The sequence below is a fragment of the Grus americana genome, chromosome 7 (genome assembly GCF_028858705.1).
Source record: "Grus americana isolate bGruAme1 chromosome 7, bGruAme1.mat, whole genome shotgun sequence".
NCBI lineage: Eukaryota > Metazoa > Chordata > Aves > Gruiformes > Gruidae > Grus > Grus americana.
In genome coordinates, this window is record NC_072858.1 from 6,298,160 (window position 1) to 6,324,188 (window position 26,029).

The 26,029-nt window shown below is 38.7% G+C and overlaps 1 protein-coding gene across 1 annotated transcript in view; it reads right to left on the reverse strand.

The window, feature by feature from the left end:
* The window catches only part of PLPP4 (phospholipid phosphatase 4), a 66,006-nt gene that overhangs the window by 14,406 nt on the left and 25,571 nt on the right, over window positions 1–26,029 (reverse strand). The window contains exons 4-5 of the mRNA XM_054831925.1: window positions 23,541–23,604; window positions 21,886–22,010 (exon numbers count right to left, since the gene is read on the reverse strand). Of these exons, the coding sequence (XP_054687900.1) occupies window positions 21,886–22,010; window positions 23,541–23,604 (189 nt within the window). The remainder of the gene's footprint in view (window positions 1–21,885; window positions 22,011–23,540; window positions 23,605–26,029) is intronic.

Consider the following 26,029-nt stretch of genomic DNA (forward strand, 5'->3'; position numbering starts at 1 on the left):
ATCAAGTACATGCAGAATTGATGCAAACACTCTGTTACAAGCATCTATTGAGGTATAAGTGAAAGGAAGTATCTGAGTGTGTTTATTTTACTGTTACAGCAATGACACAAGCAAAATATTCCATAGAAGAAAAAAAACAAAACACCTGGCATGCCTTCTGCCCAAGAAGTACATATACTAAACCCTCATCCTGCAATTGGATCAAAGGGCGCAGAACCTTGCCACCATGGAACACCTCAAAGGGGATGACGGCATTCTGTAAAGGTACCAGGACCAAGCCTTGCAGATCTGATGAATGAGCAACCAGTAGAGGGTACGAAATGGAAGAGTCAAAACAAACACAATTGAATAAGCTTTCAGAACTACTGGATAGCTGTAGAATTCTGTGTGAAGACAAGAAAGTATTGTTTTCATCTTTACATCCTAACAGTTTAGGAATTACCACCTTAGGAGAGTGCCTTTTACCATGTTTTGTGTAGGTGGGATATCTGGAACTGCTATGGGGAGGCACATTTTAAAACTATACCATAATTGTACTTGAAGTATGTCAAAAACATCTTCCTCTTGGGTGATATCATTATTGGAATGTATAAAATTATGTTAGACTCAATCTTTCGGTTTGTTTCTATCACTTTCTTTTTAAAAGGAAAAAAAAAGTTCACAGAAGAAATAAAGACAATGATAGCATCTAGAGACACAGCAGACCCCATCCTGACATCTGATTCTCTCCAGGCAGGAGATCTAGGTGGGTTTAAAAACCTATCTGTAGGAACCAAACCAATTATCAAGTTGAAACGCATAAAGTGAGAAACTGTGAACAACAATCTGATCTAAAGCACCCCAAATAAATTATTCATTAAAAATGTAATTGCTTTTGTGGGTGTTTTCTGGAAATTAAACTACCTCGTGAGGATCTTCAGCTTCTCCAGTTTTAATGGATGCTTTGCTAAGCACGCAATACATGTTTTCCTTACACTAAGCAGTTTGAACTGAAGAAAAAATCCTCAACTTAAAGTGACAACAAATTATGAAACTGCAAAACAACCATTCAAATGGCCTACGTAACAATCAGAGAAAATGATCCGTCTCTTTGTCTGTAATGCTTTATAGTTGCAGTGATTACTGTATATTTTCCAAATGCAAACACATATTATTCATCACTGGAACTGTACAGCAGCCTACTGCAATTTTAGCTGGGGCTACTGGTGAATGTTTTCAGTTTCACACTGTCAAAGACTGAAATATTTATCTTTCCTGAAGGAAAAAGTATGATACCAAATGGCTGCATAAATTTTAATGCTGAAATTCAATTCAAAGAGGATTTTATTGAAGTACAATTCCCAAAGAACGTTTTGCGCTTATTATGACAGGCAAAATATTTTTTTTTTTTCCAAGTGGGACAGTCAATCACCTTCCCTTGGCTTAGCTTTATTAATTTTTTTTCACAAAAATAGACAGTTCAGCAGAAGCAACATGAAATGCTCATCACAAAATACCAATGTATGCAGGAATGTGAGAAACAAAAAGGAGATATCAGAGACAGAGACATGTTAGAACAAAAATAGACTTACATTATCTGAAAATAAGTAACTAGAGTATTAGTCATTAGATTGTTTTTGCAGGACTGTCACAGTGAATTCTCATGAACCTGTTTTGGTTTTCTGACATTTTATTTTCATGCACCATTCAAGATATCTCATTATACCTGAAATATCTAAAGTGGTCTCGGGGTGCATCTCATTGCTACCAAAAAATGAGCATTAAGTTCTGATTTGTTCAGTGAATGACGCCATTTACAAAAAGTCCTAAAGGTGAACCTGTTCCATTACCTGCTTTGCCATTTCTGTTGACTGAAAACTTGAAGAAATCTCCTTTTTCTGAGAACACAGTAAAGACAAGCCTAAAAGGGCTCAGATCCTGGAATTACTTTGAAAAGAAGGGGTCGGCACTCACGCACTAATCAAAGTGGCCTTAGCGTTAACACAAGGGACAGGAGACTGTCTTGTAAATTCTGCCCTAATCATACAACTGTATCAGACTAGAACATCTTTCTCTGCCAGGTATGCTTTTTACTCTTTACTCATTGCCAAGATCTCCATGCTTCTCAATTTCACTTGGTGAAATTAGGTCCAACAAATGAGCTTGGATCAGATTTAAACTTAGGACAGAATGACATCAAGATGCAACTGGTCCTTGAACACACCCATGATGGTGCTGCTGTAGTGCGGTCCCTGGCTAATGCTCTTCTCCTTACAGGCAGCAGGAATACCAAGTCTTGACTGATTTTTTTTTTTTTTGTTAGATCAGATGTGCACCTCTGTGAAATAAAGTCCTGAAACTATACCTCTACTTTGTTAAGAGAAACATTTTAAAAATGAGATAAGAGTTGCCAGGCTAATTCAAACAGGTCAGTACCAATTAAACAGCTATTACCCTGTCAATTATCAATAACCAGAGAATAAATTTCTCTTTCTGCTAGACCTCAGCATAAATACAGTATCTAGCTAAAAGCTTTAGATCATCAGCTCTCCAACTCTAATACTAATTATTGTTACTGGGGGATGTATGAGGTATCTAACTACAAATAATCCCTGTCAAGAGCATTTTTTTTTCCTTTCCAGTTCAACATTAGAATATACCAAGTCACACATGCTGGATCAGGGTAACTTCTTGTTTCCTGCTTTGCCATACATATGCATCAGTAGTATCCTTAATAGTGGATCGCATCCTGCTCAACTATTTGTCCTCCCATTGCCCATGCCAAGTATTTGTATCAAACTTTCAGGGATGTGCATTTAATTTAAAATTTGTTTGAAGTGAATTGGCACAAGCATACAGAGTAGCATGTAAAATACAGTTAAAAGATATTTTGAAGAGTACCTTGATGGACAGAAATTTTTATAGGGGAGGATCAGAATGCTTCTGTCAAATACATGATGCAGCATGGTAGGCAGTGTCAAGGAGTTGGCTGGATTATACCAGTGTTAGCGGTGCCTGCAAATAATCCCCCTAAATACTTCAGAAAGAAACTAGGGAACCCCCAGACTGTGCACAGCTACAACAGTGAGGGTTATACAGAAGATTTCAGTTTCTCTTTTCATGCTGTGAGACCCAGCAGGAATAGAAAAATGTTATTTATTCTTGCTACACTGCAAAGTGCAAGGCGGTGAAGCCTGATTTATCCACCATTTGCAAGAGGAGCTTATAAATCGCGGGTTTTATATAAAGAAGAAGAGTTTGGGGGGAAAAAGGCAAGTGATTTGAAGCCTTCTTCAACCATGCTTTAAGTAGCAAAGTGAACCAGGACACCAAGGGGAAAGTGGCAGCACAGCTACATTACGCTGTAACTCAATTCATTGCTCCAAACTTCTAAATAACTCCTGAGAACAACTTTTAAATAACTCTCGAGAATCAGGGACCGGAAAGTGGGCATCTTCATTTCCAATTCAGTCTAGATTCTCTGAAGATAGCAAAAAAAAAAAAAATTGCTGTCCATTCTGGAGTACACACTAGAACTGGGATTAATCTCTTTAATCACGCATAGAAAAGGAGAAAAATATATTACCATATACTACCATAAAAAAAAGTTACTGTGTTAAATGCTACAGTGTACAAGACAACACATGGAACATGCTTGCTAGGTAGGATAAATACCAATGAGAAAACACTCTTTTACATTGATATGATATCATGTATTAAAACCCCCCTTTTTTTTTTAAATTCAGGAAAAATAGAAAGTCTTTTGGAGGTATGCGTGAGACATATACATAATCTGAACCTCAAACAGACTAGCAGGAGATGGAAAACTAAACTTTAAAGAGTTCATCTCACAAGCCCCTCATGAATTCAAACAGCCTTCGTTATTGAGTACTAAGTAAATATGTCAGAGAAGAGGTAAAAGCGTTAAACACAACCATTCCTGAGTACACTTACAGTTTGAATTAAGAAGCCAATAAAATCCACAGGAGATTTTTTTTTTCCTTGCATATCTAAGAAATCCATTCCTTATTTCCCTGGATTCTTCTTTAAGAGGATGAAATATTTCAGAGGCGCACTGCCATACAGCTGTTAATTAAGAGATTTATCTTGAAAATAGGGGAGTAGCGGCAATTACTGCCAAAAACCTGTGGCTTGTAGCTCATCTGTTACTTAAAATGTTCACTTTCAACTGAAGGAAATATGATTATCCTCCATAAAATTGCTAGCTAAAGATAATTAACAGTTCAAATTTAGATACCCAACTATAATTACATGTACTGCAGTAATATTTTATATGAATTATCACAGGATAGCAAACAATTCTACTGAAATTCAATAATTTCTTCACTCTGAAGCACATAAATCATTTTAATTTTTTCATACAAGTGAATGGCTTTTAAAAATGTACAAATCTCTTCATTTTTACAACTAATTTCAATTATTTAGTGAAAAAGGGGAGGAGGAGCTAGCTGTCCTTTCACTTTAAAGACATAATATTTTAATGTCTCCTTTTTTCTTTTTAGTGACACAGCAAGACACACCACAAATACTACATTCATTTAATTAGTGCTTCATCAAGCAAATCTGGTGCAAGCATGAACTGCATAATCAGCTTTGATATCATCAGAGAAGGCAACTCTTTGGGTGTAATACAACGATAATGCACTACACAGTGACAAACAACACTGAGTGGAACAGTTCATTGTGGAGATAAAGAGAAAATAAAATATTAACCAATCAGCCAGTCAACAGCAAAGGTGCTATTTCTTCTAAGAACTACTGTTGTTGTTGTTGTCCTAACCTGTCTAAGATGACAACTCACCCCAAGAAGACTCCTAGCCTGACTGTCAGAGACTTTATAACTGGTTTAGAGAAGGGAAAAAAGCAAGAGATTTCTCCTTCCCCCAAAACCACGGAGTGGACTGGACAGAAAACTAATTCCGGAGGAATATCGAGAATGCTTTCTGCTCAAATAACCAGAGTTTAGCTAGGCAGAATGGGACACATCCAAATAAATGCAGACACTGGTATGCAAACCAGTTATCAAGATTATAATTTTTGGAGATAAATAGGTATTTCAAAGGTATGCCATATAACATTTTTTGGTAACTGAATCTAGCCCATACCCATGAATAGGCACATCCAAATTATATTTCTGCTCCTCACATTTAACTCCTACCCATTACCTACCCTACTGCAAGAGGCATTCTCTGGATACAGTGATACTCTCTTTTTCATTCAGACTCTAGCCCCATTGCCATACTAAGCAATACCAGAAAGTGATGTACTATTCTGTTGCTGGATAACACAAATATCTATGATCTTTTAACCCTTGCCTTTAGACATTTTTTGTTATTTACAGCAACTGGTAGTTCCATTCCTCTAGACAGGATCTTGCTGCATTCATCCACACAAACTTACTGATTTCAAGGAAGTAATGAAGACAGCCAGAGCAGGAAAGATAGAGACTAGAATAGAATATTTTCAGTTGGAAGGGACCTGCAATGATCATCTAGTCCAACTGCCTGACCACTTCAGGGCTGACCAGAAGTTAAACCAAATTATGAAGGGCATTTTCAAATGCCTCTTAAACACTGACAAGCTTGGGGCATTGACCACCTCTCTAGGAAACCTATTCCAGTGCTTGACCACCCTCTCGGTAAATAAATGTTTCGTAGTCTCCAGTCTGAACCTCCCTTGGCACAGCTTTGAACCACTCCTACGTCTCCTATCACTGGATACCAGGGAGAAGAGTTCAGCAAAGAAGAGTGGCTAATACAATGAAGAATAAAATGACTAATTATATGCTAGAGAACTACTTGCATCACTGAGCACCCCTCACCAGTTCAAATCATATTTAGTCCCAAGTGTTTGTGGAAATGCTAGGATATCAAAAACATTCTGATTTCTATTTTCTGATTAATTCCCTCAGTAAAATCATCCAGAGACTTTTTCCTTCCCCCCTCTTCCTCCTCTGCAAGACAATTTTTTAAAAAAAGACCTCCTATGCTATTATCCACTGGCAGTTTCACCCATAAGGCCAATTTACATTGCCTTCCAACACGATGAGAAATATCCAACAGAATCATTCTCCAAAAGTTTCTGTTGTTTAAACAGAATGTAGGAACCCCAGACAGAGACACTTCTAAACCCACTGTCTTAGCTCAGATTGAAACAAGCAAAAACTAAGTCTCAAGAGAAAAATCACCAGAGAAATCAGTTGATTGCAACAAAGTAGTATTGGTTTTAAAAATATTTTGCAGAAACATTTTTTATGTAGGTTTCGTTAGGTAAAACACTGACTTCATTATTTGCTCAGTCCTCTGTGGGGTGGGGGGGAGCAGGAAATTACCTACTTACTTATCTGTAATAGCTGGTGCTTTCTATGTAGAACTGACAGTAATAGCAAAATGCAAACGAGGCCTTCTGCAGATGTTCTGTACTTTTCTCTTTCTAGCATAAATAATATGCTTGATTTCCTGCATTTATCTCATACCTTTTATCTCAAGAGACTTTTAATATCCCCTTGTTTCCAAGAGACCTAAATTAATGTTTTCATAAATCTACATGACTGAGATTTCTGCAATTTGATAAATCAGTCAGCCACCTCTAAAGAAAGGTGCCTAGCATTTTAACTTTATAACTCAATTTCAAGGGTTTTATTGATTTATTTTTCTTTTGCTTACAGCAGAATTGTAGTTGATACTCTTGTTTTTATTGAAATAATTCTGGATTGACTCAGGGTTATTTGTATTACAAGAACACGTACTTATGTGAGTCAGCTCTATCACTCTTGCTACTCAAAAGGGTTTTGAGTCAACCAGTAGCACTTGGAGACTGATCACAACTAGCTCTTGTAGAATGGAAAACACATACCCCAACTCATGAAGGTGACCACCCTGTAGACAGATTTAAAGTCCCCATGGAAACAGAACGGTTGGGTTTACTTCCAAGTAGCTCTAGTCTAAGCAGAACACTCATACATATTCTCATTTATTCTTACCGGGGGCTCCAAGACCACACCATGATGTGAAACACAGTGCTACAAGAGGGGACTGTCATAACACATTCTTCAACAGCATGCGCCTGACCAGAATGAAAATGCAGCCACTGAAAGTCTTACCCTTAGTCTCTACAGACACAGAAAATTACCCTACCAAGACTAAAAGCAAGGACTGCTTCCAGCAGTCATTCCTGATCGAAGCTGGTCAAAATATTTCACAGCTGATGGGACTGGGGGCAAATTCACAGACAAATATCAGCTTCCAGTTCTCAAACCAGGAATTCTGACTAAACCTATGATTCTCTGTCTTCCTCTTTGCAGAGAATGATGAAGAGATATCCTTCATGCGGCCAGGGTTTGACCCAAAATTAAAGTTAGAAGAAAGCAAAGAAACATATTCATGCAGTGAATGCAACAAACATGCAACCAAGCCATGGTTTTGCTTGGGCTATTTACCTGCTTCTCATATACAGTGCAGTAGCCAAGCTTCTCTTACCTGCCAAGTGCTGCCTAAAACAGCCCACTCCTGAGCTTACCTACCTGAAAGAAAACTCCACAGTGAAGGATATATTACTAAGGAAGAGCTAGCAACGCACCTGTTTTAGAAACATCTCTACATTTGGTTTGTTCTTACACAGCAATGCTACACAAAACCATACCAAATGCACTTCAGAGCGTGATGTCAGTGCTATGCTACAATGGCAATTTCAAGGAATCTCAATATTTGTCAGTGGTGTAGTAAGACTTCTTTGTAAAGACAGTCAGAAATTGATGTGCCAGCCTCCTCTGTCTGAGTTGTGTTGATAGCCGTCCATTTTCAAATTAGTCTTGAGCTTTCTGACACGTTTTGCTCCAGAGAAGAGCTGTCACCGCAGTTCACAGATGAAAATTGACCTTTAGATCTCTAGTGCAACTGAAAGTCCTTTTAACTGAAAAGGTCACTCAGAAGAACAATGGTCTTAGCTTTACATACAGCTAAAGTCTACAACATCACAATGAAGTCTTCTGCAGTCTGTTAAATCAAGCATACACCTTAACATTAGCTTAGTAATTTTAGCTGAAAAGTTAAAGTTAGGCAAGAAAAAAGGGACAACTAGACTGAAAGGTAATTAAGTTTCTTCCCTACACAGATGAAAGCAAACTGAACAGCTATAACAAGAAAAAGCAACAGGTGCTGGGAAAACTGGTTTATCGAAGCTAAGCTCAGAGATTTACTCATACTTCCAGCTCACTTTTTAACTTCAGCTCTCCAGCATTTGAGGAAGAACCATGCTGACTCACAGAGTCATTCATTTGATTCCTCATTAATGACCCAGGATTCAATGTGATTCCATGGGTTTTGCTTACGCTCCTCTCAAGTCTCACTCTACTCTTGATTTCCCTGCCTGATCTAGTCTTTAGATTAGGAAAAGAAAAAACAAATAAAAAGACACACACCTCTTTGGTATCCCATGTGAATCACAAATTACAGTGGACTGCAAGTCAGCAAATCACAGTGTTGAAATCAAGAAAGCAACAGGCTTATCTGGTACAATTTCTAAGTTTTCATGCAGTCCTTGGTATTGGTAACATTTTATTTAGAATGAAGAATCACATTACTTTCAGCTTTTCTTCAAGAAGGTCTGCTGAATTTTGCTAGATAGCAGAGAGAGATAACACCTCATGCTTCAGTTCTTTGAGTCATTTTAACGAAAAGGCTGGGTGCTGGTGAGAAGCAAAGACCTCTTACGTGACTTGGAAACAAGCCTACTGTTTGCTGAGAAACTGATGGAAAGATTAGGACGTATCCTTTCACCTTAAGATTTGGTATATTCTCAGACAGAAAAGCCATAAGCATGGACACAGATGAATAGCATACCTGCGTGGCTGTATCTTTTCGTAAAGAAAACAGGCAGGTAAATAGCCACCTTGTTTATCCCAATAATATAAATAAGTAACTGGCACCTGAGCCAGTTTATATTCAAACTCTTGATAGCTTGAGGAAATTAACTGCTGATTCTTCCTAGAAAAAGGGGGAAACACAGACCTTCAGCATTCACCTTCTCTATTCTGGACATGGGAACTACCTCCTGAGCACTGCCTCTAAAGTTGAGGAATACTGCCATTCCTGGACAGGAGGGGATGCTCTGTGAGGGGTGAGGTTGGCGATGCACATGGTCGTTTCCCCTCCTGCCATCTTCTGCTGGTTTTGGCTGGGATAGAGTTAATTTTCATCATAGTAACTAGTATGGGGCTGTGTTTTGGATTTGTGTGCTGAAAACAGTGTTGGTAATGTACAGATGTTTTCATTATTGCTGAGCAGTGCTCACCCAGAGCCAAGGCCTTTTCTGCTCCTCACTCATGCCACCAGCAAGTAGGCTGGGCGTGCACAAGGAGTTGGGAGGGGACACAGCCAGGACAGCTGACCCCTGCTGACCCAAGGGGTATTTCACACCGTATGATGTCATGCTCAGCCTGTAAAGCTGGGGAAAGGAGGAGGAAGCAGGAGACATTTGGAGTTATAGTATTTCTCCTCCCAAGTAACTGTTACATGTGATGGAACTCCGATTTCCTGGAGATGGCTGAACACCTGCCTGCCGATGGGAAGTGATGAATGAATTCCTTGTTTTGCTTTGCTTGCATGCGTGGCTCTTGCTTTACCTATTGAACTGACCTTATCTCAACCCACGAGTTTTCTCACTCACTGTTTCTCAAGAAGTACGTCAAAGCTGGAGGGAAAAGTATGCATATTCCTAATATCTGCAGGATGTGGGGGCTGAACTTGCTCGCAAAGGAAGAAATGGTAACGCGGTGAAAAATGTCAGCTGGGATACCTCTATCTCCTTACTCAACAACAGGGTTGGGGAATATCTGTAGAATTTTTCTTGTATATTCTTAAGCTTGTTACAACAGATTGAGCAATTACTGCTGTCATTTGTAATGGAATATGGCTACTTAAAGTAGGAAATTACTACTCAGGACCGGTCTGAAGATGTAATCTCATTTATTATGCAAGCAGAAAAGGGTAAACAATTACTTTTTTCCTATTGCTGTTTGTACTTCCTTTCTTAGAGACACTGTTCTTTCTCCCAACGAATAAGCACAGATGACCTCATATCCAGCACTCTCATAATGTGCATATTCTACTTCTCATCTACAGTGTGTAACATGCTCCACTGGCAATGCTCTCTTAAAGCTATATTAAAGTGCACAGTAGGTATCACGATCTTAATTCCTTGGTCCCTGTTCCCTTTAACCCTGTTTGCTAATTACTTCTTTGATGTAGTAACGATGACTATTAATAGATCAGTATTTTCCAGGCAATTCAGTTCTGGTGTTGATTTTGATCAGAGCAACATTATGCCCTGTTTTGGAAACGGATGTTTATCTTGATTTGCAGTGAGTTTATACCTGCAAAGGCTCATCCTGAATAATGAAACTGAAAAAAAAAATCAGTTCTTCATGATGTTACGACTGGTTACAACCTTGCAAACCTGGCCACTGCTAACATTAGTTACATTAATAGTGACATATTACTAACTAGGTCTTATTTGTATAAAAAGTGCAAGTTATTAAAAATATACAGTGAAACAAACTGTTTCTTTTAAAACCATGAACTCCTCATAAAAATGGGCTCAACCATACATAAAAAGATGAGTGTTTACATATTATTTGCCATCTTGTCTATGAAGACTGTGAGGTAAGTGTATGCTATAGCTTGAAAGCAGAGAAAATTATTTTCTTCTTCACTTCTAAAAGGCCATTATTCTCTCAAACATATTGAGACACCTTCATTCATAAAGAAGCTAGTTAAAAAACCATACGACGTAACAGTGGCTGTTGTTGTCCCCACAATCAAATACTCCAATTACATAATCCATTTCAGATTGCTGATGAAATTCCCTGATTTCTTCAGCTGTATTAAACAGCAATCACTACAACTTTATTTCAGCCAATATAATACAAATAAACAAAAATAAAACCAACCCAAAACACACGCACACAAGAAATAAGAGCTCTTGTACAGCACTATGTTAACATTCACTTTGGAAGCTATACAAATCAAACTAAGTTGTTACCACAAATTAATTTCTTCAAACCTTGATTTTTCCTTGTAAAAAGGAACCTCTGGCATCAATAAAGATTTCTATAAAAAAAATGAAAAAATCAACAGCACAATTTAGCCAAAAGTCAACTTTTCAAACATATTTAAGTAACTAAATTTCAGCAACAAAAATAAAATCACGTAAGCATTTATTTTGCTGCTAGCACAGCATTTTTATACAGAAAATGTGGGGTGTTTTATTGATTTTATTCCCATGAATCTACGCAATTCAATATGAAATTGTAAGTTTAATTATCTCTGCAGCCACTGTCTTATTCAATTGACTTTAATTTTCATCAAGTTTGTGGGTTTTTTTCCACTCAGTTGATGTGCAATCCACTAGCATCAATTGGGATCTTTCTATCTGAGACCAACAGCCGACATGAATCTCCTAAAGTTCAACATAGGGAAGTGCAAAGTCCTGTACTGGGGGAAGCAAAGCCAGACTCTTCTTTGTGGTACCCAGCAAAAGGAGAAGAGGCAATGGGTACAAACTGAAGTACACGAAATTGCATTTAAACACAAGAAACAACATGAGAGCGGTCAAACACTTGGAACAGGTTTCCCTACGAGAAAGGTTGTGGAATCTCCATATTCAGTTACATGCAAAACTCCACTGGACGCTGTCCTGAGGAACCTACTCTCACTGACCCTGCTTTGAGTAGCAGGTTGGGACTCGATTCCCAGAGGTACCTTCAACCTAACAATTCTGCGACTCAAACTATGAGCTGATACGAACCAGACTAGCAAGTGATTATTCATTTATTCAGAGCAGACACAATTTTAAGCTGCATATATGGGTATTCATGGCAATCATGGGCTCGATCTGCCACTGACCACCGATACTAAGCATTACAGGCTCCGAACTGGTTAAATTAAACTCTCACCAAGCCATTTTTTCCTTCAGCACAAAGGTACCAAAACCAGTTTCACACAAATTCCTCACATCCATGACAACAATCACTTAGCTGAAAAACACAGCTCAAATAGCTCCGACCAAATCAGAAATAACACATTTAAAAATAGGCACTAAATAAAGCTGAGGCCAAAACTCTGGGAATTGCAATCTGCTTGCAAATGTTTTGAGTAGAATAAGAGCCTAAAGGGAGTTATATCATGATGAATTAATCACTTCCTCTAAGAAAGCAAACAGGGTCAAGAATTTGGCATTTCATTCACACAGGATTTTTGGTGTTTCTAAATAAAATATGTTGTGTTACTATTATCTATTATTTAACCATACTTGCTTGTACAAGGACTTTATTACTACAGTCACGTCAGCATATAAGATATCTGATTGTCTAGGATTTTTTTTTTTTTTAACCTAAACAACCTATTTTACTGAACAATATTTGAAGCAAGTCTGTATAGCTGAGTTGCTACTTTTTTCTAAGAAAGCTTCAGGAGATAATCCATTCGGAAATCATTTATGTGGCAATCAGATCAGCATACAATACTATTGGTTTTGCTGCCATTGTACAGTTACACTTACATCAGAATGGTCTATTGCTTGTTGAGCTACGATATGAAATAGGTCTCTGGGCACAACCTTTCTCTGTACACAATATGGATTTAGACATTCCTTTAGCAGTTTAATAATTAAAAAAAATAGATTTTCTTATGACTACCCAATAAACAGTCAACAAATGTGAAAGAGAAGGCAGGTGATGGCAGTGAGAGCCCTGCAGTCTGAGATCACTACGCTATGCTCCTCTCAACCTGTTCTGCCATCACAGTTCACAACGTTCGTAACGAGACACTGGGACACAAGACTGATCTGTGGCTGGGTGCAGTACAGGGATATTTCCGACTGCCAGCTCAGGGGTCTCCAGCTCCTTTACTTTGTTTATCTACTTATTGCTCTGGTAAGTAACATATGAACATAACCAAACATTTAAGGTCAGATCTAATCAGGAAGTTGACTCGGTTTTGGCAACAGATCCTAAGACTCACTCATGAAACTCTATTAACATAAACACATAATACTTTTGCAGAACATTTTTGCTTGCTGTTGACAGCCTATCCTCATTTATACAGATGAATTCTGGGTCAAAGACTCAGTTAAAATGCCATGGCTCTGGTCCTTCTCCCTCTGGTTCGGAGCTCTGTACCCAAAACTTGGTATCACCGACTTGGGAAGACTATCCGGATTCGTGTTTTAAGCCAAAAATCTTTACAGTTAAAAGCTTAAGAAAGTTAATTTCAGACAGCAATTGGAAAAAGACTTGGATTTCTATAAATTTGTGCTTCTAAAACATTCTTTCCTTGACAGTTGTTTTTCTTATATTTGGAGTATCCCTCAGTTTCCACCTCTTCATTCCCCAAACCGCCTACTAGTCTTCCTTCATCATACACACAAAGTACGCCCAACTCCTCCACCTGCAGAAATCTTCCTGCACTCCTGGTAAATGGTGCTTTAAATCAATTACCAGTCAGCATACAAATAATCTAAAAATATCCAGTAAACTAGATAAGCGTTTATTCTTACACTGAACCCCAATTTGGTCAAAGAGCTCCATCCATTCACTGCAAAACTGCAGCTTTTTCATAAAGATGCTTCAAAGGATCTTAAAATTTTGTGGCAGAAGTAATTAAAATATTTGCAAGTGATACTTTTTTTTAAAAGAAAAAGTAACAGTCTACCAGATACTAAGGCCGGCCTTTCAAAGATTTCAGACCTAAGGAAGAACAATCTGCTTCAGTTCATTTGCTCCACTTCTAAAATCGCTAGATTTTAAATGCACCCTGAAATTAATTTCTTTGCTTTGCATTATCGAGTGTCTTACGGGATTTTCAGAAGACTACAGCATATATTGTGATAGCATCTATTTTACAGGGCATCTATTATTCTACACTTATTCTACATAGCATATTCCACAAGTGATGCTATCTGGCAGGGACCCCATATCTAAGCTTACCCTTACCTAGGCAACCTACAATATGTGCAACTACAACATGTGCCGATGATCACCCTGTATCACTTGCCAAGAAACGTATAAACAGGCTTTAAAAGATAGTATCGGTGATATTCTGACAGCTCCTAAAGCATCACCTTGGTCCTTATATTAGCTGAGAGTCAGCTCTCCTGGCGCCGGTCCCCACAAATAGTGTAATAACCAAGGGAGACTGTAACTTCTCACCTACTGCTGCTCCCTGCAGCACACCATGCATCCCTCCCTCCTCCTCCTATCTAGTTCTACCATGTAATTCTTTCAGACATAATCAGATGTTTTCCAATGTTTTTGACACCTGGACAGTTCCACAGTGCAGTAGCCCAAACAATTGTCTCTTGAACTCCATATTAGCACACTTGGTGAGAAAAACAAGCAAGTGTGCTACCAATGATGTACAGAAAATGAAGTTAACATGACAGCAAAAAACCAAATTATGCAGCAAATTATTGGAACATATAGTAAACTGTAATATTAAACTGTAACTTAATAGAGGAGAATCATACTGACATGATGAACTCGGAGCAATTTGAAATGAGGCACCAAGCTCAGAAAAGAAATGTCCAATTAGGTGGCTTAAGATTAGATCAGAGAGTGGTATTTATCCTAGAGTGAACTCACAAACCATATAATAATCAGCCTAATTTTAAGCTGCAGGAAAATTCTACTATCTAAGATGCTTAAATGTAATATAAGAAAAGAACTTTTTTTAATTTGTCAGGAATCATCTGTATATAGGAATGAACTGATGTACTGTAAATAGTACGAGAAGGCTTTTTCATCTTCAGTGACTATGAATCTATACGTGGACCTGAAAGATGAAATCTGTTTCCAGACTGAATTCTGTAAGATTTTAGCATACATGGTTTCCAGGCAAAACCTTCCAAAACCAGATAGAGGATAGCAAAAATTCCCAAACTCCATATATAAACTCTAAATATTTTTTGCCTATTAAGGGTTCAAGAGTTTAACTGAGCTCTACTGTTCAAAACAGGGAGAAAAAAACAATATAATATTTGATAGAACTCGTTCACATTTGTGACATTACCAGGACCATAAAGTGAAAAGAGTTTGCCCCTTTAGTTCTCCCCCTACTTACAGCCACCTGACTGGTGATATGGTAACACCACAGTTACCTTACTGGTCATAGTCTTTTCTTCTCCTCTTGCTCTCTGTCCTGACCACCACTTCCTCTAGCAGCATAACCATAGTGTATCAGCTACAGATCCCCTGCAGTTCATTTGTTCCACTTGTAAAACTGCTGGATTTGAATATGCATCTTTTGTTGCTTCAATTAATGGAGTTAGAACACAGGGGTTTTAAAACCAAAGTCAGCAGCAACTGGTAAAGCACTAGTGTGGCTCAAACAAGTCCTCGTTCTTTGTGAATGGAAGTTCCAACCAACTGTGATGGGTGACTTGCCGTGCATCTTCTGTCCACCCCAGCATCCTTGCGATAGACATCCGCCAAGGACCTGGAAGACAGTTTACTATCTAACCAGAGACAGACAACAAATAAGCTTAACTTTTTACATCTCCCACTCCTGGAAAGCAAAGGTTTAATCTCCTGTATAATGAAGGAATGGACATGTTAATCATTTCAAGTATTTTAAAACATTTCCCTGTGCTTAGGAAAAGAACTGAATTTTGACTGGTGTGCAAGTGAACTCTGGACTTATCTCTTAAAGCTATAATGTATGACTGATTTAGGGAGAATGGCTACATCTGGTATTATCACTGTGCGCCCCTCTCCAACACCTCTTAAGAGGTCCCAGGGCATTCTTCTTCCTTTGCAACAGATGTAAGCTGCAACTCATGAAACCTACATGCTTTACAGAAATGTGAGCTCTCCTATGGAAAACATGCTCAGTATTTCTGTCACCTTAACTAAACACGTACTTGACATACAGTCTGCTAGTCACAAGTAGAATCAGTCTTCCTAGCGCATGAAAAAACCCTGATGGTTTGTAGGCAGAACATGTTCACTGAAGAAATTTAGATGTATTTTCTAAACAAAGATATTTACCCCACTATAGCAACGGCAATTTAAGACTACAACAGGGACTAGAAAGCTGACTTTCTCCCTCAGGATCCCACAGTAATCATAAAAATTCCAAATTTTGTCACCAAGATAACTCAGACTTCTCTGTCCACATAAATACCAGACAATCAAATACTCGCTGCTTGTAGCTTGTATAAAAAAATGGCACATTGTGAAATCTTCCTTGAACTGGCAAATGCATAAAGCTACTTAAAGTAACAAAAAACTTATATTGAAAAGAATCCTTCTCGTTTATTTTCAGTTTTTAATCACTGAATATCTGGTCTACCTGGAATTACTCCACTAGATCTAAACCTGGTATTATAAGCGTTCGTTTCCCATGCACTTTCTCTGCACAATAACACATTTGGCATATAATTAAACTTAACAAGAGGCTTCTGCATCATGGTAACTTTTCAACAACAAATACGAAGAGTTAGATATTATTGATTTTCAGTTAAACAACGCTATGGGACTAAGTTCATATTTTATTTGTGGAAAGATCTTGTCAGCCTGACGTAAGTGTCAAAATGACATCAGTCATGAGATAAAAAAGGAAGAAATCAATTACAAAAAGCTTTCTATCCATCCCATTAGCACAATGTATGCCTGCAAATTCAGGGATCTTTTCAGCTACCAGCTATGCATGTGGCTTATCCAATCAACTGTCCTGTGTTCATTCACCATATTTTTCCTCTTATCAATGAGTTTGCATGTGTTGAATAAACAGTATTTAACTGAATGCAAATATTGCCATTTTCACCAATTGGTATGCTGGGTAGTCATTACACGTCTTGGTTCCAGACAATAAAAGGTTTATACGGATTTCTGCATAATTTGTTCCATTTGTTGCATTAAATACACTAAATCATTCTGTCTCTACGTCTATCCATTTGGTTGTTCATGTTTGGTTTTTATCTGTTGCTTGCTGCTGCTGTTTGAATCTTGCTGCAAGGAGAAAAATGATGAAGGGTCTTGTATCAGTCCATTGGCAGTTGCATTACGTACTTTCCAGCACTGCGAGGAGCAATCTGAGGAAACAATATATTCTCACTTCTGCTGCACATCAGGATGTTTGAAGTGCCAAAAAACCCAACTCCAAACAAAACAGCAAAGGGCAGTTCCCATCATACCAAACACAAGAAAAAGTTTCTTCAGAAGCTCACCACAGAGGTGGCTGAATTCCTCCACTCCTTACTATGGTCAGCACTTTCAGATGGTGTAACCGGCTTTTGGATGTTCAGAAACTCCCACTATTCTCGGGGCCACGCTTGAGAGAGACTTGCTTACTATTTGGATAACAAGTTTGCAAAGCACATTCAGAACAAATCCTGAAGAGTACATGTGCTTACTCCACATATCTTGAAAGGTTAGGAGGCCATGAGGTATCTCCACAGCAGGCTGCCCGAAGGCTCTCTTACCAAGATAGCTCTATGGAGCACATGGGAAGGACACAGGCAGGAGGAAGAAATGCTGCATTTGTGATCTTCACAAACATTCTTTCAATGAAGTATGGACATAGGGAAGTTGCACGGTCTTTTCATAGGTAGTAGCTTTAAATAGCATAAAATTGCCAATGGATTATAAAACCATAGAAATACTAAATATGGAAAGATAGACCTACATTTTGGAAGCATTTTGGTCAGAATAGCTATATATAAACCTGGGACTCAGGTACGCCTCTGGGCTACTGGACCCAGGCAGGAGCCTTGGCTCCCTACCCCCAAACGTTGGTTCCTTCAAAGATATACTTGGCAGTTCAACTGGAAAAGAGGCAAAATATGCTCCAAACGATCCAGAAAGTCCAGGGACTTCTTTGATCCAGTAGAACACGCACTATGAAGTGAATTTCAATGGCATCATTGAATGTTGGGTTGTGCTTGTATAGATTCTAAACTCAAGTTGCTGTTACAAAAAGCTATCAAGAGGAGTCACCTAACTTCAATAGTCTTTCCAGAAAAGGACAGCAGAAGACAGAGCTAGGAGACAGCAGCCTTGAACGAGGTTTGCCAGCTCAAAGTACATTTTCATGCCACTGCAGGTAGAGTTCTGCTCCTCGTTCAGAGAAGGTAGTAACAACACCACTTTCTTCATGTGGGTCACCCTCCAGTTTGTATTTGGTACAAAATGCCACAGTTGTTTCAGGCAACTATAGTTTGCACTTATCTGCAAATCACTCTTTAGCTTTACAAAACAGTTTGTGCTCCATGTATTTTTCTTATTTGTATTACATGCACTCCTCGGCACAGGGAGATGAAAGACATGGTAATTTAAGCCAAGAAAATAATCTGTGCTCTAATGAGGAGAATGAACTCTCCTTCAGGGCACAAGTGGACTCTCAAAGGGGAAGACAGGTATTTCACAACATTTTTATTGAGTACACAAGGTCAGGTCGGGCCATCCAGGGGTGTCAGTACCGTCACTTGTTATACATCCCTGCACTACGTTCTTATAGCACAGCAATGCAGACTTCCTTGTTAAAGCCCTCACTTTGCACGGATGAGGTTTTAGATCCTGGTATAACAAATCCTGTCCAAGGAACGCTGTAAGAAAAACAGTTTTGAAGATGAAAATGGCTCTTGACTGAAGCTTCTAACCTCTCTTTATAAGCTACCTGGCAGCTTTTACTTGCTATTTATTTTCTTCATGTGTTCAAGTGAAGTAGAAAATACCAAACTGTAGTGGACTAGTTGTAACTATCATTCCAAGATAGGCACTACATGTCAACTCCCATCCTCCTCACTTACATTTCCACAGCCATGAAAATAGAAAGAGCCCTATGAACAGTAACAGAAACAAAAACAAAAGGTTTTTTTGGTGCTGCTTCATGAGTTCCACAACAAACAGAGAAAGGATGATTGAAACCTGAAAAATGGAAGTCCTCCATTTTACCTAGTAGCAATCTTATCCTGAAGGAACGGAGAAAGGAGCCAAGACAAAATCTTGGACTGAGTTTATGGAAGGAAAGTTTGCGGTTACCTACATGTTAAGAAAGCAGGAAGGACAGCTCTAAACTGAGATAAGAGAATAATTTTTCAGAGAGAGTCAGAGGTAGGGGAGGTATAGTTCATACATTACATACACAAAAAAAACCCCTAAAAATGTAGAATTATAGCAAAATTTCCAACTGTGAATTATTATATTTTCAATATCCTCATTGCTTCATAGGTCCAGAAAGGTAGTATATTGTTGTGCTTCCCATAATGTTTTTTGCTTTTCACTCCACAATCTAGTAGAGAATGAAGTGACAGCAAGAAGATAAATTTATTATCACATCTATAAAATATTCTTGATAAAAATAACACTGACAATCCTGGTTATCTAAATAATTTTGCTACACGGAAGTAGCAGAGGTTAGCATTGTACAATTATCAAATTAAAATGGTTTCCTCCTCCATTATGAGACTAAAGTATGTATGGATTTTACGGCTTCAAAACACACAGTCTCAGCAGAGACAGATACAACATCAGGCTTCAAATAGCTGCAAAATTGCCTCACTCTAGCAGAGACTTACCAACAGATAAAAATTACTGCCTATAGAATATCTTTTCATTCTTATGTAATAAAAGGCTTTGCAGTGGGAAATATAGTCAACTCAACCACATGCTAATATTATATTAGTTGGTGATGGATAAATCTGTTCTCATAATTTTGATCTAAATACACTGGGCCATCATTCTGCTCCAAATGAATTTTGTGTGAGCAGCAGTAACAGAACTCGGTGCTTATAAAACCAATACCAGTGAAAAGCAGAAGCCCCATATGCATTCTACGACTGCCCCACTGGCACAGGGACAAAGCACTTCACTGTGTGATAAGAGAATTAGTACGTGTGCCAGAGCTAGGCAGAGCATGCTACACATACAGGGTTTCTAGTCTGTGCAAAACCAAAAGCAAACTGGTGTCTTCTGCAACTCACACTTTGTAGCCTGGGACTAAACTGTTGCATTTTAGTAAAGGAAAGTAACCAACTATAACACTTGCTGAGGGCTAATCTGTAAATTCCAGTACATCAGTACGTGCACTTCTTTTAAGCCTTCGTTGTTATACATTGACAAAATACTTAACCAAAAGGATTGCAATTAAGTGTGACAACCAGATCTGAAGACAGACTACAAATAACAGTAAATACCATTTCTTCTAAACAGCATACAATATATCCTGCTATTGTCTCTTTAGTGTAATCGAAGCTTGGAATCAAAATTTGAGACAGCTAAATTAGTTTATTGTTTAGGACTATAAAGCTTATAATATATCTGCAAGCATCTTCTACTTTCTTATCTGTTTCTGGGACTCAAACAAGAAAAAGAGAGAAAGATCAGCTCAGAATTTCATTCATCTCATTACACAACTTGATTGCAATATATAATTCTGCACAATTAGACAATTTGAAGTTATTACTTTAAAAAAGATCAGAAAAACAAATTCCAGAGACTTACTGGTACTCAATTGGCAGTTCTTGGAAACAGAACAGCACAAGGCAACAAACAATACCGGGGTGGGGGGGGAAGGAAAAAAAAAAAAGGGCAAAAAACCCCTCACAGTAATCAAGTTATTTTACAGACGAAAATAAGTTTTATTAGACACTTGATATAAAGCACTCCAGAAGTCAGCTCCTCAAGAGAGAGAAAGGAACCTTTGTAAACATCTGAGTTAATACAACTAATTAAGTCAGACATATGAGTTTTCATAAAGCCACCTACATGTCTCAGGATACAGCTAGGAGTAACTGATCAAACCATCAGACCTAGACTGAGGACCACCCCAAAGCCAAATGGAGTGACAAGTGACTGTGCTGTCCTAGGAGGAGACAAGAAACCCCAGAAACTCCAAATTGTGCCAAATTTACCTCTGTTTCCTGCCCACCTGCTCCTCTAAATAAGATACTATTGCTACGCCTGTCCCTCCATCACACGCTACCCCTGGGCTGTCATGCTGACCAAAAAGTCAGGACATTCTACCTATCCTCCTCTGGTTGCTTGAGCTGGGAACAGAGCTACTATTCACTCCTGCCTGTGCCCAGGCAAAGCACTCCAGGGGCAGCAGACATCTGAACATGCAAGTATAAGAGCCCCTCAGAATCAAGGCCCACGCAGACCAGGATCCCTTCTTCAGCCACAGCCAGCAGTGGATACTGTTAAAAGAGTAAGATGACAGGGAATGAAAGAATCATCCTTCCACTGGCATGTTGCAATAGTTTCTAGTGCTACAGGGACTCCCTGAACCTCGCTTTGTACCCACTTCATTAGCATGAACAGCATCAAAACGATGCAACGTGATCTCCGTGTACTCCTTTCCACCCCTTCCACCTTCAAGTGTCCAACCTCTCATGAAGAAACCTTAACGATAAGAGCAGTTGAACTGTCTTTGTGACTTGAACTTTGGTTTAATAGATGTAATACTTGAAAGATATTAACTAGATCTTGTCAAAACTATGCAGGTCTAACATGCCTTGTCACTTTTCATACTTCAATGGAATACAACAAAATAAATATTTACTGTATAGACCAAGGTTGCATACAGAGGTCTGCTTTAGGGAACAGGCACCCCCTCAGAACCACACTGTTTTCTTTAACCTTGAATAGTGCTTCACTCTACTGATAGTCCTGCTATGGCTCTCAGCGAAGTCAGGTGGTTCTCAAGGTAAGGAAGTGTCACAGGTCACAACTTTATTTCCAGAAGGAAATTTCTGGGAGTGGTGACCTAAGACAGAAGTCCAGGCCTCTCCAGAAAAACTCATGCACATGATCTAACAAAAAAAGAGCAATTCCAAAACATAGATAGGACAGCTTTTTACAAAAGAGGCGCTGCATTTAAATGAACTTACAGGAAGAGTGGATACTCGGAAAGCTTTTCCTGCCTTCAGACACGAGATCTGGATCACCTGTGCAGTGCATTTCAGAGTTCATTACTCCATCTGGAAAGCAGCGGTAAAAGAAATCGGGACGCGGTCTACAAAAAACACCATGGATATTAAAAATATAAAAGCTGTAGTAACAAATAAACCTCAAAAAGCTTTTTATTACATTTACATTCATTCCCTCCTACCTTAACACAGCAACAGAAGTTACAGAAACATTTAGCTTGGAAAAGACCCTTAAAACCACAGAATCCAACGGTAAACCTAACACTGCCAAGTCCACCACTAAAGCATGTCCCTCAGTTGAAGGTCATTTTTTTGCAGGCAGGCTCTCTCAGGGAAGCTCCCAGTGCAGCGTGCAAGTGGGAGTTGTCTCTGAAAACAAAGATGCAGGGTTGCTCTTGCCTAGAGCAATCAATCTTGCACAGCACTCCCAGCGACAGAGCAAAGCAGCGTAGGGACCCCACAAAGCTGTGCGCGTCTTGCCGACACACCTAGCTGAGAACAGGACTGCAGCTTAGGCTACGAGACTGGCACCAAAACAACCACCGAATTCTAATGCCAGCCTTGACGCTGACTCTCTAACTGCACTGAGCAAACCCCTGAGTTTCTTTTGACCCTGCTCTGAGCTGAATGACAGCACATAGGTTTGACTGGTGTCGTACTGATCCTGAGCTAATAAACCACGTAGAGAAGCAAGGCGGATGAGCAGAGATTCGGAGACAAGCTGACAGAGCAACTAGTTGGCTTGGAGTGCAGGCAAAATGAGCTCATGTCTGCCTGAAGATGATGGTGCAGACTTTCTTAATTATATTTCAAAAGCACTCTTAAAGTGCCAAGTACCATTATTGTCAGGACATCACTACTGTAGCACAGAGGGTTTGTCAGAAACCAAGCACAAATACCGTTTCCTCAATGCTGCAGAACAGGTGAGCAACAAATGCAGCATTGGACTCTATTAAAAAGTGTATAAATTCAATCTAAATATATATTCTCAGATGTAATTATTCAAAATTTTGATAAAGAGCCAAAAAATTCCTAAAAAAAGTTATTTTCCAGAGAGTTTTGCTTGCTAGTATTTTTCTGATCCCTTCATTTAAATTTATGCTTCCCTAAAAATATGGCCTACCTAAGAGTTTACTTATTGCTTAGCTCCAAGGTTCGTTCTGCCATGGATCTTGACGTTACCTGGAAATACCACATTCAGTAACATGCTTCACACAGGCACTGGGTTATATAGAGACAACTGATTCCTATTTAATCACACTAGCGGCACTGGCATCTGAACTCCCACATGCTGCAACTCTTCCTTTCTGTGTTGCCAATTTAATGAACTGATTTCAGCTCACACCTTTCCTTTCAAACTCCTCATTTGTCTAGATCCGCCAACTGGTCAAACAAATAGCAAAACACAAGGGCATAGATTCCTACCGCAGTTGGATGTCACATAATGAAGTTGTACAACACCCACACCAGGGAAAGGACAGCTTCACAGGGGCCAGCTCTACTTCAACGTGCTTTGAAGCAGCAGCTATCTTTTCATTAAGATTTATTGTATTTGTCAATCTGCCTTCATTTCTCTTCACAGTTGAAACTATCATTTATAACATGACAAGACTTACCTTCCGACTATTAATTTAATAGTATTTGTGCAGACGCCATTCAGAGCTAGAGCCAAGGAAACAGCTACAAAACAGAATGAACAAACAGAACAATAATAATCTAAATACCAAGCTATAAATTACAACATTACAGTATTTGATTTACAGACTGAAACCTTTACCGGACTGAAAACTGAATTATCTTTGCAGCCTACTGTTTTTCTTATTAGCCAGACTAAGGACAGACCCCAGGACATCATAATAATCACATGACTGGCTTTGTTCTGCTTCTACTCTTCAGAAATCTTATTTCCTTATGCAAAGCCAGTTTGCCCATCATGCCATTTGCACAGGCATAAATCATCAGATGGAAACAATTATTAGAGAATCAAGGTCTGTGTTTATCAGTTTTGCAATTTACTAGATGAAAATCTTACACTCTTTGGGTCAATATTTGGGTACATTCCTGAATATATATATACACACACACACGTGTGTGTTTATGTATGTGTTTATATATGTATGACAATTAAATAGTCCACTTTCAGGCTAAAGAATTGCCTTATGGATAAAACTAGAATTAGATGGGGTTTTTTTAATTTTTCTTTCAATAGAATGTGGATAATTTGACTAAAAATCTTGACATTTTCCCCTTACATTTGCTCCCAGGATTAACCATTTTTCCTAATAAAATTGGATTAATAAACAGGAACCATCATACTAGGTATGATTGAATCATCTTTTTTATTTGTACTTGTATGCCAAGTCCCTAGACTTTCCAAAGAACCTCATCTAAAGCCTGTGGAGAACTCTGCCTTGATTTCAGTGGCACTTGGATCTGGTGCATATACTCCTTTTAGACTAAAACTGATTTAATGTTGCAGTCCACACCATAGCACCCCGTTACAACACAAGAGTCACTGGGTTTTATTTCCCAGCAGGACAAAACCATCAGGCAAATCTCAGATTTCCAGCAGAACAGTTACAGCAATATAACTTTTGATTATGACAGCTACACGAGCTATTTTCTCATTGGACTGCTGCCCCAGATGCTGCACTTCAGCAGCACTCATCCTGTCTCCATAAATATCTTTGCCTGAGGATATTATAGATCATAAAAATGTGTGTGTTATAGGATCTATTTTTCTTTAAGTTAAAAAAAAAAGGATGCTCTTCATCAGAACAAAACCAGGGTGTTTTCAGACTATAGCAATAGCTGCCAGCAAAAATAAAAGAACAAGTCAATCCTAGAGACACTGATATTGTTCATAAGCTTTCCACTTTCAACGCCTATGTTCACAGTGACCACTCAATCCCATGCTCTCTTTTTCCTTTCAATTGTTTTTACTCTGTTATTTATGGTGATTGCATGGTGAACTGAAGTTTTCCACAAAGTCGAATGCATATGACCAGCAATATCACAGCACCATGTTCTCCCTTTTAAAAAATGGGAGATGTAGAGATATCTGCTGAGACATGCGGTAAAGTTTATGCTTTTCAGAACTTTGTCTTAATTGTTCATTGCATACCTGATCGATGCTTTCACTGTTGCATATTCCTTACAGTGGCAATCCAAGTATCAAATGACAGCGTGAATGTAAGCTGAGAAACAAATTGCATTTGCTCTCATTTTGTTCCCTTTAGGGAAGATTCATACTGCCCACCAAAAGTCACATAATGCAGTCAGTAGAGACACATACGCACTTTCAGGGGAAGGATCAAGGGCACTGACATTAGGAAGCTAACTACCCCTCACCTTAGATCCACTGAATCACCTTCTTTATGTTAACGGCTATATGAGGGACAAAGCATCTTCACATTCTTTTAACCTTTGATCTCTTCTACATACAATGCCTAAAGAAGGTCACCTTTTGGGGGACTTCCTGATCATTCATTATGAACATTATGTGCCAGATCTCAGCGAATCAGCAAAGCTCCACCACAGTTAATGAATCTTCACATCAGCTTCGCAACACCAGACACATTAACATACTGAAACATATCAATGTACAGTACACTTGAATATAATTAAGCCACAAGAAGTTCCACACTTATGGCACATACTGAACAGGGATACCCTGCAGAACAGAACATCAAGGGTGGGTTTTCCTTAAAGTCTGGGTAGCAGGGAGAATGCTGGGGAAGCTGGCAAGTTTTCTCCTGGACATTATAGAGGGAATCATAACAGAAGGCAAGAACAGCAGAAAAAAAATAGTATCTCTTTAAAACAAAAAGGTGAGAATTATTGATGCAGAAACTAATCCAAAGCTCCCGTCCTTAAACAACAGATAGTGAAACTCAGAATGGTGACTGTATGCATTTTATGAATCAGTTATTTCTACTGAATGGACTTGTCAGCACAATATCACTATAAGACATTTCAGAACTTAGTACAAATGACTGGCAGCAGCCAAAACAAAAGTAGGATCTTCTCACACTTGTGTTAGAGCAACTGGAGAAAGAAAGAGCTATGGGAACACAGTCTTGTCTGAAAAAAAAAATTTCAGACA